General features: G+C 41.2%; 1 protein-coding gene across 2 annotated transcripts in view; it reads left to right on the top strand.

Moving 5' to 3' along the window:
• The window catches only part of sema3h (sema domain, immunoglobulin domain (Ig), short basic domain, secreted, (semaphorin) 3H), a 59,763-nt gene extending 45,701 nt beyond the window's left edge, over positions 1 to 14,062 (top strand). Inside the window, exons 10-18 of one of the 2 annotated variants that reach the window (XM_047579920.1) lie at positions 3,244 to 3,388; positions 3,471 to 3,560; positions 4,467 to 4,596; positions 4,685 to 4,773; positions 5,846 to 5,887; positions 6,430 to 6,584; positions 7,741 to 7,802; positions 7,998 to 8,140; positions 8,772 to 14,062. In XM_047579920.1, the coding sequence (XP_047435876.1) occupies positions 3,244 to 3,388; positions 3,471 to 3,560; positions 4,467 to 4,596; positions 4,685 to 4,773; positions 5,846 to 5,887; positions 6,430 to 6,584; positions 7,741 to 7,802; positions 7,998 to 8,140; positions 8,772 to 9,245 (1,330 nt within the window). In that variant the 3' untranslated portion in view covers positions 9,246 to 14,062. Of the gene's footprint in view, positions 1 to 3,243; positions 3,389 to 3,470; positions 3,561 to 4,466; positions 4,597 to 4,684; positions 4,774 to 5,845; positions 5,888 to 6,426; positions 6,585 to 7,740; positions 7,803 to 7,997; positions 8,141 to 8,771 lie in introns of both variants that reach the window. The other variant, XM_047579911.1, reaches the window with a different exon arrangement.
• Positions 14,063 to 14,856: the final 794 nt, after the last annotated feature.

Genomic DNA, 14,856 nt, shown 5'->3' with positions numbered 1-14,856 from the left:
TCCTTCCTAACTTTGGTACCTTATCTGTTTTTTTCTATAATAACTTATTGATCTAAATGTTAATAAATGTTAAGTCGTTCTAACTGAACTAAATGCAGTTTTACGTTGAGTCGAGGCAGAAATATCCGTCCAACATTCACATATTATTGAGTTGAGACTATTTTATTTATTTTAATTGAGACCAACTTATTAAATTAAGTCATCAACTCATTATAACGTCTACACAACACAACACAACACAACACAACAAACTAAAAGCTGCAGGGACTCCGTCCGGTTCTTGTGGCCAATAAAGTGAAGACTAAACATTTGACTAAACTAAACTACTTGTGCCTGAACGTGTCCACAGTGTCCACAGTGTCCACAGTGTCCACAGAGTCCACAGAGTCCACAGTGTCCCGTCTGGTGTTAATCGGTGGTGACAGTCGGTCATAACGTACGTTATGATACTGTAATGTGTGACGCCCAGATGTTGCCTTCAGGCTCCGCTGTCAGACTGAGTCATGAATGAAACACATTCATTCACTCATTCATTCATTCATTCATTCATTTGTCATGGGACTCAGCTGAGCCTTCGTCATCATCATCATCATCATCGTTGGTGCACAGTCACAGATTAGCACAAGAAAACAAGTGAAAATAAACTTTAAAGTTTCCCTCCCTGGCCAGTTTATTAGGTACAGCAGCGCGTCTATTCTACTGCAACAAACCTGCTCTAAATGTTGAAGCTTTTGTTTCAAATAACTGAGACAGTTGTTCTGTATTGAATGTGGAGACTCATGTACATGGAACCATCTCAGGTTAAGAGACGAATTCTAATTTTATGATGTTTAAATTATATTTCCAATACGTACAAAGCTTGTAAGTGTTCACACTTCATTAAGTTCACCAGTGAAAACCCTCTAATCTAACAGTCCTGTAGCTCCTTGTGTTCAGTGTCTAATAAGTGAGAGAGATGTTGATGCAGCTTGGTTTTCATTGAACATTGAAGGGGGATTTATATGAGAACGCGTTCCCTGGTGTTCCTAATGAAGTGGCAGGAGACTGAGAGTCATCTGGATCAGAGTAATGACAGACAGTAGGTTAACAGACGGAAACAGACAGAAATGCAGTTAAAGTCGCCTGGTTCTGGAGGATGTTGGAGGTTTCTGGGCTCCACAGTAGCAGCACGAGTGCAGCATGACTTCATGTGGGAGGGAGGGAGCAGGGAGTTGCTCTGTTATTTTGGGGTTTTGGAAAGTGTCTGGAATCTCAGCGGACAGAAATCCAAAGCATCACCCAGGGTGGGGTCCCGACCACACGACTGCAGGCAGGGAGCATGGAGGTCATTACTTCCTCTGAGGGGGAGGACACACTCATGTCTTATTTTTTATTTGTTTCCGGTGACGAGGTCGGGCGTGGACGCCGTGGATCCGTCCTCTGACTTTTCTCCTGTTTGAAAACTTCTGCGGTTTAATTGTCCCTGCAGAGAGCAGCCTCGGTTAGATTATACATAAAACTACAACTACAGAGGAATCATTAACCTGGTGGAGGGATAGAGCCATGTGGAAGGAAAAGAGATTTATGTCTTTACATTCAGATGTAGACGTGTAAATACAGTAGGTTTTAATTGTCTGTTTAATGGTCATTACTTCACTACATAAGTAAAATGTAATCTGATTCATGAAACCAGGAGAAGGGATCATATCATATCAACAGTATGTCTTACAACAGATTTGAGCTTTTATAATGAAAACCTATAATGAAACCACTTTTAAGTCTTTATTACAGTTCAAGTTTAGTTTAAATCTAGTTTAAATTATATTTTATTATCTTTGTTTTATAATTATAATATTATATTTTATGTCTTTGTGAAGGATTTGGTTTGTCAATTTGAAAAGTTCTATAGAAATACTATTAATAATGATAATTTTTATAAATAAATAATGAAACAGTGCAGGGAGAGGTTTATTTGAAGCCTCCGCCTCATAATATTATTCTAATAAATTAACTGTCATGTTATTATAAAACACAAAACATCAGAAAATGTGACTATGACGTACAAATGAATGGTGACTAACAAAGTTAACACTAATGAGCGTTGCAGCAGTCAAGTGTTTATGTTTTGCATAAAAATTAAAAAGTGCATTAGTGGATCTGTTTTCTGCCAATGGAGGAGCTGGAATTATATTTTCTGCACTTCACTAAACCTTTAGTGATGATTATGATGATGGACTAATCACAGCTGTGCACGTCAGAGTTAGATCAACGCCGGAAGCATTAATTTATAACTTTCCAACTAAGTTTTACGTCATATCATCATCTGGTGCTGATGCTTCTTTGCTTTTCTTTTTTTTAACCTCCTGAGACCTGAGCTTTAGTTTGTTACGCATATTTAATTTCTCCTTGTCCTTGGTATTTGGTATTAGTCGGACCTAAGACGTATAAAAACTAAGCATCACCTTTGAACTGGAAGTAGTTTTTTTAAAAAGCTGTATTTTAAAGCTGTATATTACAATAAAGTCATTATAAAAGTATTTATTACAAATCCTGAACATTACTAGCAACAACAAGATTACAACCAATGAAATCCCAACGTCCTCAAACGAGTACTAAGCTAATTAGTGACATTGTAGCTTGTTACTTGTGATAGAATTTGTTAAATTTATTTGTCATATAAAACTAGAAAAGTTAATGAACTTAAATAAACAAGTTTCAGTGAATTAAATTTGGTTTTGCACCGTGTCCACTTTTGTCCCGTGATCGGCTGCAGAATGAATCATCCCACCATCACAACCATCCACAACTAGTGTGTTGACCTTTTATTACCACTAGGTGGCAGATTAAGGCGTCCACTTAAGTGGACGACGGATTTAAATGAATAGAATAAGAATAAGCTGCTGCAAACCTAGATGTTAGAGGTATAATACTGTTCATTTCCTTGGCTCATGTAGTTATGAGGAGAGAGAATCAGAACAGGCTCAGAAATATAGAAATTTCCTGGCCACACATTAAAACAGTGTCTATAAATTCAATTTGGGATTTGGTCAATGGTTTCGTCACCAATGGAAACTGGCCTGGTTCATTTTATCCACTCTGGTTCTACTTAGCATCAGCATCCAACTTAGTCACGCTTTGCTAAAAACATCTTCCATCCAGGACCAAAGCAGCTGGAATGTTTCGTTTTGTTTAGTTGTTTTTAGTTTGTTTTGTTGAGTTGGTGGAGGAACATCACACGGATCCCACTGTGTTTTTAATCCTCAGCGACATCCTGAACGGTTCGGCCGTGTGCGTTTACCGAATGGAGGACGTGGTTCGAGCTTTCAAAGGGAACTTCCTGCACAAGGAAGGGCCTCAGTACAAATGGGCAGAGTTCACTGGGAACGTTCCTTATCCACGGCCGGGAACCGTAAGTCAATCATTCCTAAATAACATCTCATTAGATGCCGTTTGTTTTTAAAAGCAAAAATTAACCGTGAGCATCTCCTCAGTGTCCCAGCAGCACATATGGAAGCTACAGCTCCACCAGAGAGTATCCCGACGACGTCATCTTCTTCAGCCGGACTCACCCGCTGCTGCAGGTTCCTCTTTTATTACATTACAGAGCGGCTGGATTTAATTAGACCGTGGCCTATTTCACTCCGGGTCATCGTTCCGTCTATTTTAGTCCAAATGCTTAAGTGAAATGACGGAATTAAATTAGAACCCAACCTCGAGAACGTGAACCAGATTATTGACGGGATCGTCTGAACAAATACTTGCGTTGGCCACTTCATTAGGTACGCTAGCGAATGCTACGTCTAAATCCTACTTCATGACTGTTCTAATGTTGAGGTTGAATCTCTCAGTTATTAGAAACTAAAGCTGAATACTTTTATTAAGACTTTCATATGAGTTTTATATAAGACCCCCTACTTAGTATATGCATTATATTAAACTCGGCCTAGTGCTATTTATAAATAAACATAATCATTATTATCATTTAAAATGATTCATTTCAATATTAAGCTATTAAAATAATACCATCTTCTGCCTCCATTTATCCCTTTACTGAAATATGTTGGTTTCTTATATGTATTTCAAGAAATTTGTGGAGAAAAATATAAAAAAAAATATACATAAAAATCAACCAATGATTTATCAGCCCCCCTGCAGTGCCTCCACAGACCCCTAGGGGTCGCAGTTTCCCCGGTTGAAAACCTATTTATGCGTAGAAAGTTTTCACCACTGCACCTAATATAGTTTCCAGCTATGTACATGTACAATCTTAGACATTTTATCACGTTTTACTCAGCTCTTTACTTTAAATATAATAAAATGAATCTGTTAACGTGACCTGGACCCGTGAGTGTGACTCTGCGCTGGTTTACGGGGACGCTGTGATTGAAGGGTTCCTCAGACCGTAAATGTTTTAGTTTCACAAATATTTAGTGCAGGGCTGTGTGTGTACACGTGATGCATTTTCTAAACATCACTCACTGCTTTAGGAGAATGTGCTGCCGCTGGGCGAGCGCCCCCTCCTGGTCAGAGTGGGCGTCGACTACAAGTTCAGTAAACTGCTGGTGGACAGAGTGGAGGCTGTGGACGGCACCTACGACGTCCTCTTCATCGGGACAGGTAGACGGTTTGTTATGGGACTGGAAATTTAACACGAGGTTCTTTTTGAAAACACGAGTCGTATAAAATGTTTGTGTTGTTTCTTTAGACTCGGGGCTCGTGCTGAAAGCCATTCATCTACCCAGGGAGCACGGGGAGAGTCACGAGGTCACTCTGGAGCAGCTGCAGGTTTTCCAGGTACGACAGAAACTAAACTTTATAAACTGGATTTACACTTTTCATTTTTGCAAAAAAAAGAGCCGTAAGAATAATAAGTAGAAAACAATACAGAGATCCAACAAATCCATTATCCCTTCAGTTAAAGTGGTTGAATTTTTTTTAGAATTAGTAGACTTAGTAATATTCTGTTTGAAAAAACAAAACAAGATTCAACGTTGTGTTTCTGTGGAAGGAACCAGTTTATGGAACAATCAGAATCAAAATTCAGATTTAAGAGAACAGTTAAAGCCAGTTTGTTAAGAAAATATAACGAAACATGTTAGTTTGATTGTTATACTCACTGTGTAGTCGTGAAAAAGACATTTAATTTTTGTTTTGTTTTGTTTGTATGATGGAATTGGGAACTGACATGTAAAACTACTTTATTTCATTTCATTTTTTTTTTCCTGCTCATTGAGTTCTTTGTGAACGTATTCCTGGGGGAAAAAGGCAGATTATATCAGATTATATCAGATTATTCTTCCTTCTGCTTCCTTTCATTCAGATTTGTGAATGTTTGTGTTGAATTATTTTGTTTTAATCAATGAATGAAATAAAAAACTAAAACTTTTATAAAAAACATAAGTTTGCACAGACGGTTCTTATCAGCCTGCGTGAAAAACTGAAGTGCATCTCATATCTGTCCATATCATTTGGACATAAGCTGTAAAACATGCATGATTAATACCAGATGTGTCTTCTAACACAACAACTACGCTCTATTATTTCTGCATAAAAATGACTCAAATCATCAGTAAAATCGTGAAAGCGAAAGTAGAAGAAAAACTGTAACTGATGAAAAATATTTAAGTGTTTGCTTCTATGAATGTGTGACAGTTTCCACCCTTTATATGTTTTAATAATCTCATTTAATCTACTGTCCTCTATCACCTTTGTCTATTTCAATTTAAATGATGTAAAACTGTCTGAAATGATGTGGTTTATAGTGTCACACACGGGTTTCTAAAGTAATTCCTTCTGTCTGCCTCCACATCAGCAGAGCATCTTCTCGGTTTTATTTATTTTTTTCTCATCTCTCTCTTCCTCTCAGCATAAATCTCCGGTGACAGCGATGACGCTCTCAAAGAAAAAGGTAAGAAGATGAGAGGCACAGAAACTCTTTTTCAAACATCCAAACTTCCTCCCCGACGTCTCGCTCATCACTCATCCCTCCACCTCTCGCGTCTCCAAGGACGGCTTCATCACCAGTTGCCATGGTTACCCCTCCTCAGTCGGAGTAATCACGAGGAGATGCCACACACACGGAGACGTGCACCTTGCATTTTTAAAATAGATTCATGAGGAAAAATAAAATAATAATAATGAAATAAAAAACTAAAAACCTGCAGCTCGTTCACATGAGCAGACGCTGAGATTATAAAAAGCTTCCCCACGTTTTCTTCCTCCCTCCGTCTCTCCCACACACAAACACAAACGCTGACATTGTTACAGTGTGAGTTGATGTGTGACTCAGACACCGAAGCTGAATCTGTTATTTTATTTATTTCTTTATTTTTCTGTGTTGGTCGTCGATGTGGGAGCGAAGCTAACGCCCCTCTCTTTCCTCCTTCTCTATTTCCATCTTCCATCCATCCTCCTCCTCCTCCTCCTCCTCCTCCTATTCGTTCCCAGCAGTGGTTGTTTGTGGGCTCCAGGGAGGGCGTGTCCCAGCTGGCTTTGTACCAATGCGAGCTCTACGGCCAGGCCTGTGCTGAGTGCTGCCTGGCCAGAGACCCCTACTGCACCTGGGACGGCCACGCCTGCAGCCCCTACATGCCCACCGTGCGCAGGTAAACACAACACGACACAACACGACTAATATATCACGTCTGAGATGATCTCAGTGCTGGATGTTTCCCCAACGAGGCGTGAACGTGGAACCGGCCTCCGACAGCGCGATTTAAACCTTATTTTTAAAGCATTTTCATTTCCCCTTCCTCCTCTGGTCTCTAGAGTCCAGGTGTGAGTCCAGGTGTGAACCCATATCTGGTGTCAGTCCACATGTGGAGGTGGTCATGTGACCTCCTCCCTTTGGTTTAGTGTGAACCCACTTTAATGAGTCCTGGTTCCATTAAAAACCAACGAGTGAACTCATCCATTCATCCACCTGGATGCAAAAAGTTTTTACACAATCTTACAAAATATTCTCATGAAACGTTCGTGGAAAAGTCTTTTTTTTTTTTGGAAACTCTGGACACCAGTTTGGTTTGACCGCTGCTGCTGGAGCTCCTGTGATGTCATTCATGGTTTTCCCTGCGGATCAGGATGAGGTCATTTCTTGCTTAAAAAAACAAAAAACCCCTCGGACGCCCAGATCTTGGTTTGTCTACCAGGCTGTTGGTTCGTCTGGAGATCTGGAGGCAGCTGAACCGTTCCTGACTGAGAATCTATAAATTCAGGAGTGTTTCCTGTGTTAAGTTCTTTGTTTTAGTCTCTGAAGAACTTTCAAATGTTCTGGTTTTATATAGACATGAATCACGGCAACAGGAAAAAGTGTCTTCGTTTGTGCATCACTGGAACCAAAAAGACACAAAACTCAACATTTCTGTGTGTTTATGGAACCAGTCAATTTAAAGTTTTTAGTGGTTGTTTGAGGATTTGTTTGTTGTTTTGTCTGTGACTGAACTAAATTGCAGAAATTGCATCTGAAGAGTGATTCTTAATCCTATATTTCACAAATACATGGGGGGTTCAAAACCCACTGTTCATTAGTAATGAGTATTTTAAGAGATTCTGGACCTGGAGCTGAGAACCAAACTAAACTAGAAGGTGTGAGTGTAGATATGTGGTTAATGATGTTAATCCTCCGTCCATTTTTCACCCAATCTTCATCATCTCCATCAATCAGGACGTGGTCTTTGTTAGTTAAACTACAACAGATCTTTGCACCTGCAGCTCGACTTCGTAAAAGCTCACGGTTTGTTGTTTCTTGTTGTTTCTCCACAGGAGAAACGCTCGTCACTTAGGGGAGGACGAGGATCCTCTGACCCAGTGCGTCCGACAGGGAGGTGAGGAGCTGGATTCATACTGAACTCGCAGAGATTCCAGATAAACTTCCTGGAGGTTTCACTTCCAGGCCTAGAATAGTCGAATGAAGGTTCTGTGTATCAGGATGCATCTCTTCCACTACTGTTCCTAATGTTTTGGCCAGTGATGATGGAAGCAGCCGTGAACTAACAGCAGACGTGTCCTCTCTGTTGAAGCCGGGCTGCAGGTGGAGGCGGAGCAGAGGCTGATGATGGTTGCCGAGGGCAACAGCACATACCTGGAGTGTCTCCCTCGGTCCCGACACGCGGCCGTCACCTGGTACAAACAGGCCGGAGAGAACAGCCCTGAACTCAACCAGGTACCTGAAAAACACGGGTTCTAAATAGATCAGACATGCACTGATCTTAACCCGTCAGAACCGGTGAAGACACGTTAAAGCGAGCGGTTTTTGAGTTTTGGGTTTGTGCTACTGACAAAAAGTGTTGGTGACGTCTCAAAGATAGAACTGACTTTATTTTTACCACTGACTGTTTATGCTGTGGACAAAGCCATCGTGACATCACCCCCTTGGATCCTGAACCTCAAAAATATGAGGCACGAAGTGGGCGGAGCCTGCTGTCACTATGGTGGATGAGCTTTACTCCGCCCACTTCCCCATTACCGTAAAGGCAGCTTTTCCTTTTTTATTTTCCAGAAAGTCCCAGTGTTCAGCCGCACTCTGAGTTTTGTAAATTGTTGAGGTTTAAGCTTTTGTTTTCACGGGCGCATGTTCAGGTGTTAAAGGGTAAATGTGATGCCTGCTCTCAGGGGGGGTTAGAGGCTATGATTAGGGTTATGGTTAGGATTAGGATCAGGAACTACAAATGAAATTTAGCATGTGTGCTAAGTCCGGCTCATTTACACTGATGCCTAAAGCACCAATGTTGATTAATGTTCACTGTCCCACTTCGTTAAATTAATTAAACCTCTGACCTCTGACCTCCGTCCAGGTGATATCAGGTGACCAGCTGGTGGTGACGGAGCGCGGCGTCCTGATCCGCCGAGCCGACCTGTCCCACGGCGGCGTGTACCACTGCCAGGTGGAGGAGCACGGCTACCACTGGACCGCCGTCACCGTGCGCCTCGCCGTCTGGAGCCCCTCGGCCAACCGCCTCCTGGCCTCCTGGTCCGCCTCCTCCGCCTCCTCCGCCTCGTCCTATCAGAGCGCAGCGACGCAGCCGTGGTACGAGGACGTGATGGCGCTGATCCACCCGGCGAACCTCGGCCAGCACTGCAAGACCCTGGGGTACCGCCCACCCCGCGGCCACCGCCGCCACGGGGGCGTCACCTCGGAGCCCAACAAGGAGAAAGCCAGGCTCAGGCATGGAGGAGGAAGAGGAGGAGGAGGAGGAGGAGGAGGAGGTAGAGCGGCGGGGAGGAAGAGCAGGAGCAAGCCACAGCAGAGGGCGCCGAGGAGCGCCTGAAGGCATCGCCACGCACAAACACACGGACACACATTTAACTTATACACTGACACACGAATATATACTGTATGTACAGAGACTCCATGATGCGCATGCACTTAAAAAAAACAATCATCCTTTTATCATCACGACAAATTCAAGAAGAACTGAAGTACGGACGAGAGGAGGAGGAGGAGGAGGAGGAGGAGGAGGAGACCTTGGGTTGTATCGCATGAAGGATCGAGAAGGACGATTTGATTTGGAGCCGAAACAGAACAAAAAATATATATTGAGTTCCAAAAGTAGAAATTCAGGAGTTTGAGAAACGGACCAGAGCGGCGCCTCCGCATGTTTTCACCCGTTCATTCAGAAACAGACTCTTCCAGTTATTCTCCAGATCTCCTGCCTGGTTTCCCACGGTTTCACGGTTTCACGGTTTCACGGTTTTTCTGGTTTATTGTTGTGTAGAAACATGTCGTAACTTGTCCAAACGTTATTTCCTGTCAACACATTTGACTCTAAACGTCTCATTTCTGCGACAGCAGCCGTGTCGACGTAAACAGATCAGCTCCAGATGAAGCGTGAGGCCAACGCCCTCTGAAACGATTCAGTAATTTCACTCGTCTGAGGCCACATGCTCCTTTTTGAATCAGGTCCCAGGTTGGAAAAGATAAACACGGAGCCAACATCTACATCAGTGGTGGACTTCAGGCTTGTTGGAGGCTAAGTCCAACAAATACTGTCACTACACGGCTACGATGAGCTGAAAAGGATTATTGACTGTATGTTTGAATACATCAAGGAAAACTGGAGGAAAAAACTCATTTTGGTTCATGTGGACGTGGCCTAAAGCAGCAGAGCTGTGAAACAAGGAGCATTGGCAGATAATTAAAAGGCTCAAACATCCAGAAGCATCGTCTGGGAAACTAAACGTGTATTTAGAGCAGATGAGCTGGTGAACATGAGACGTCCTGCAGACACTTCACCTTCACCAGGACGACTTCCTCACAGAGGCAGAGTCAGACCACGAGATGACAGACGACAAAGAAGAAGACGCCTTTAATGAGGTCACGTACAGACTTTCCCAGGACATCGGCCGACGTTTATAGAGCCGCAGGAAGACAGTTTGGTTTTAGACTCTAAAATAAAAAAATAAACCTGGTGCTTCTCCCAGATTCACAAGACAAACTCTCACAGATAAACTCAGATGAATGTGTCAGAAAGTCTAAAATGAAGCTGAGTATTAAGCCTCATCAGATCAGATTCTACCATTGAACATGTTACAGGATCGATAAGAATAAAACGACTCTGTGGTAGAAATGCATTCAAACAGAAAGGATTTGAAATCATTTACAGATGGAAACATCTTCTTCTTCTTCTACAAAAACTTCTGCTCCTGCACCAGATCAGATTTTAACTTCACGTTCATCGTGCACAAAAAAAATGTCACGATATTATCACGATATCAACAAAAATGTAAATAATGACGGCAAAATCCAGGAAATGCATCTTTAACTTTATTTATGTTGAGATGAATTGTTCTTAATATAAATAAAAGCAACAGTAGAACAGAAGATGTAAAACCTGCGTCCTCATACGGGGACGTTAAGTTTTAGGTTTTATTGCAGCTTATTTTGCTTCATTTAAACCTGTCGTCCTCATAAGTGGAGGCTTTACTCTGCCCCCTAGTGGTAGCAAAGGGTCAGTGCAGTAGTCGGGGTAAGAACATGATTCATTCTGCAGCCGAACACAAGACAAAAGTGGACAAGGACCAAAACCTCATCAGATTTTATTGAAACTTGTTTATTTATAGTTTGATATAACTCGTAAATTTAATAAATTGCATCAATAGTAACGAGCGGCAACGTCACTAATTAGCAAGTGCTCGTTTCATGTTTAGAAATAACAGTTTTTATAATAAATAGTTTTATAATTTGCTACACACTGGTGACTTTATTGTTTTTAATAGTGGAATAAGCCCTGCGTCCACACATGAGGACGTTTAATTATTTTTTCAAAAACTGCTCCTTGTTCAGATTTGATGCTTAGTTTTTATATGTCTGAGGTGCTATTAATCCCAAATACAGTGGAGAATTTAACCAAACTGAAGCTCAGGTTAAAACAACCTTTTAATATCACGATTATCGTTAATACTGATAAAACCGCTGGTTTCTTCTCTACTTCTCTTTCTGGTTTCATGTGTTAAAAGATGAAAGGTACGTTTAAGTGTTTACGATACGCTTAAATTTAAAAATCAAATCATTTATTTTGAGTCTAAAACCAAACTTGAAACACCACGAAGGTGCACGGACCCTCGGCCCTGAGTTAACGCTGGTTCTGGTCTCATATGTACAGATTTAGGTTGTGATGTATTTGAAACAGCTGTAATTACTACCAGGCTTCTTTCGCTTCTTTTCTTCTTCTTCTTCTTCTTTCTTGGATGAATCTAAAGAGGATTTTGAACCGTGACGTTTAACGTAGCGCACTGTACAGGACATGCATGATTCTCAGACAAACACACAGAGAAAAACACAAAGAGAAGAAAAACAAGGGGAGTCAGATATTTGTGGCTCTGGCTGATGATTGACTGTAAATCACGGAAGTGAGAAATAAAGACGCCTTTATTGTGCGAAGCTGGAACTGGAGAAAGTGCTGAAGAGGAACTGGCGACGTCAGGAACTTTACAAGGAGCTAAATTGTTATAAATGTTTACGCCCTCTTCACCAGGAAACCGCAAACTGGACTCTTGTTTGTCATGTGACTGTTTGTTGGCCTGTTTTTGTAAAGTCGCCCCTGATAGTTCATGGTCGTCACCGTGTTGACACGTTGTTAAAGTAAAAGCAGGAAGTGGAACATTTTATTTTTAACATCTTTGTTTTTTTCCGTTTCTGTTTTAATGAAATTAATGACGACTCAAAGGCAATATCACCAGCTACCTTAGCATAGCTTAGCTTTGCAAGTGATTACTTTGATATGCATCGGGGAAAACAAATCAAACATAGCTACAATGCTAATACCATTAGCTGTTATAGGTCATAGGTTTGTTGCACATCAAGTCACTGTCTGTTGCTTTAATATTTTACTTTATTTAAACCAAGATGCAACAAATATTTATTGGTGTTCAAACTCCGCTAGTTAGCTTAGCTTTGTTTAGTTTAGTTTAGTGGAAAAACTGAAAGCTTGGAGGGCGGAGCCTGGGAATGATGTCACACCTGAGTAATCGGTGTTGGGAAAACAAGATGGCCGCCTCCATACAAATAAACTGCTAGTGGACATGTGGGAAAGATGTACCTTTAACTCACTAAACAGGAAGCTGGAGGTGGACGCTGGTCCAGGTGGTGCAACTTTGGGAACTTTCAGGTAAATGCTGCACAGTTCAACCTCTGACTGTCCTAGTTTAAGCCTTTAAGCCACTGTGCACGTTATAGAATTGATAAGAATAAAATTCTCAGCTCTGTAGTTGGGATACCTCTTAGCGTAGCTTGGTTTAGCCTCGTACAAAATCTGGAAAAGTAGAAAAGTCAAACTGCTTCTGGAGTTGTGGATGCACTCTTCCATAAGAGGAAGAAATACGTATCTTAAGCTAATTAAACTAGAAGCCAGTGGTTGATGCTGGTTCAGGTTAATGCTACACACTTAAACCTGTTTATCCTGCGTGTTACAGAAACGATACGAATCACGAATTCACAGCTCTGTAGTGTAGAACACGTCGGGTAAAATGGTCAAAGAGGTGGAGTTTGAGGCAGGTGGCTAGATAGGTAGCTAGCTAGCTAGCAGCCTCTTTGGGCTCCCACCTGTCAATCAAAGCAGCCACGCCCCCTAATTCTGCACAACGTTCAGTTCTCTAAAGCTCGTCCCTCGTACAGTTGCTGTGCATGAAGAAACCATTCACAGAGACCAGAGCCAGGTTATAAACACATTTATTTCTGCTGTGAAGTTTGAGGTCTGAGGGCGTTGACTCACTGTTGGAGACGTTTCTTATCGTATCTGCATGCGACTCGTTTTACCAGGGGACCTCCAGTGATGTGTAATAGCTGCAGAACTCCTGATCACTGATCTAAGTGAGTTTTTATAATTTCTTTTACAAGTTTTGTTTCGTTGGTTGTTTTTTTTTCCTTCCAGCCTGTTTTCACTCAAGATTTACGACATCTGTGTTATGAGTCAAAGTTTGAACAGATGTTTGGATGAAAAGTCAAAATGTGAACAGAGTTTGTTCATGTGTGGCAGCAGATTCAGATGTTGTTGGATTTTATTTACAGTCAAAGCTGATTTATTCAGTTTGATCGATACAAACTCATCACGTATCTGCAAAGTGACTAAATCTGTCAGATGTTAACTTATAACCAGAGTGAATTAGCTCCTCATCTTTTTCATTTCATCTCGTGTTTTTATTTTTTATTTTCTTTCCACTTCTCTGCAGATGGAATAAACCCTTATGTCCTCCTTGGGCATTTTTTTTACATTTTTTATTTATTTGCTTTAGTTCAGCTCATCACTTTAGTTGTGGTTCAGCTTGTGGCATAAAATTCTGCATTAACTCTTCTTTTCACTCAAATTTCTTAAATCCAGCGTCTTTGATCCATTTTGTTCCCTCTGGACACTTTCATGTGTGCAAAAAACAGCCATAAAATCCCCATACATCATTATTTTTCCTGCTTTTTTCATGAATCACTGCTCAAAAGTGTGGAAATTTCATTAGTTTGAAGGATTTTATGGCGTGTACATTTTCGGCACTCTTTCTTGTTGTAAATTAGAGGAGGGCATAAGGGTTAAACTCTTTCTTCTCTTTCTTCTTCTTCTTCTTCTCGTGTAAATATGTATAAAGGTTTCAAACCATACTGCTCCGTGTCTTGTGGTTTTCTTTCCTTCTCAGTCTTTTTTTATTTAGATCTGAATAAGTTACTGTTGCAGTGATTTTGAACTTCGTAAAAATAAGAATCTTTCCCCAGAGGCCGGTTTCAGGGATTCAATCCATCACTGTCTTCACTCCAACCACCAGAGCGACCACAGACACTACTTTCTCATTAAATGTCAAGCGGCCGCTACGCTGAGCGATCCGGTGGCAAACACAAACGTTCCAGTCGTTCCAGACGCCCGAAGCCGTTTCTCTGTGTTGCTTTACGAGCGCTAGTTTTCAAACTTTGCAACCTCAGGTCAAACGTTAGCAGCCGAGGACAAAAAAAAAACTCGTGGAGGAAGAAACTGACGGGACAACGTGCAGAAACGAAGCGTCACATAAACAGAAACCCTCATGGGTCAGACTAGATTTGTTTATAGCAGTGTGGTGTTTGGTTAAGATTTGTGTTTTCTACAATCCTCCACAGCCTCGTGATGTAGCGACGCCATAATTATACGGCACTTGTCTTGGGTGTAACAAAGACGGATGACTTACAGCAGATGACCATTTTATCATGAACAAATTCTACACACACATATATATAAGCTAAATTGAGCTGAAACATGCTAAGCTAAGTTGAAAAAAGGGTAAGTTACGCTAAAATAAGATAGAAGATAAGACAAGATAAGTTAAGTAAGTAACTTACAGTAAGTTAAATTAAGCAAAGAAAGCTTAAATAAGCTAAGTCAGGCTAAAACAAGCTCAGCTAAAATAGGCTAATATAAGATAAGATGA

The sequence above is a fragment of the Mugil cephalus genome, chromosome 1 (assembly GCF_022458985.1).
Source record: "Mugil cephalus isolate CIBA_MC_2020 chromosome 1, CIBA_Mcephalus_1.1, whole genome shotgun sequence".
NCBI lineage: Eukaryota > Metazoa > Chordata > Actinopteri > Mugiliformes > Mugilidae > Mugil > Mugil cephalus.
The sequence above is the reverse complement of the archived record's forward strand: the minus strand, read 5'-3'. Positions and strand labels throughout refer to the sequence as shown.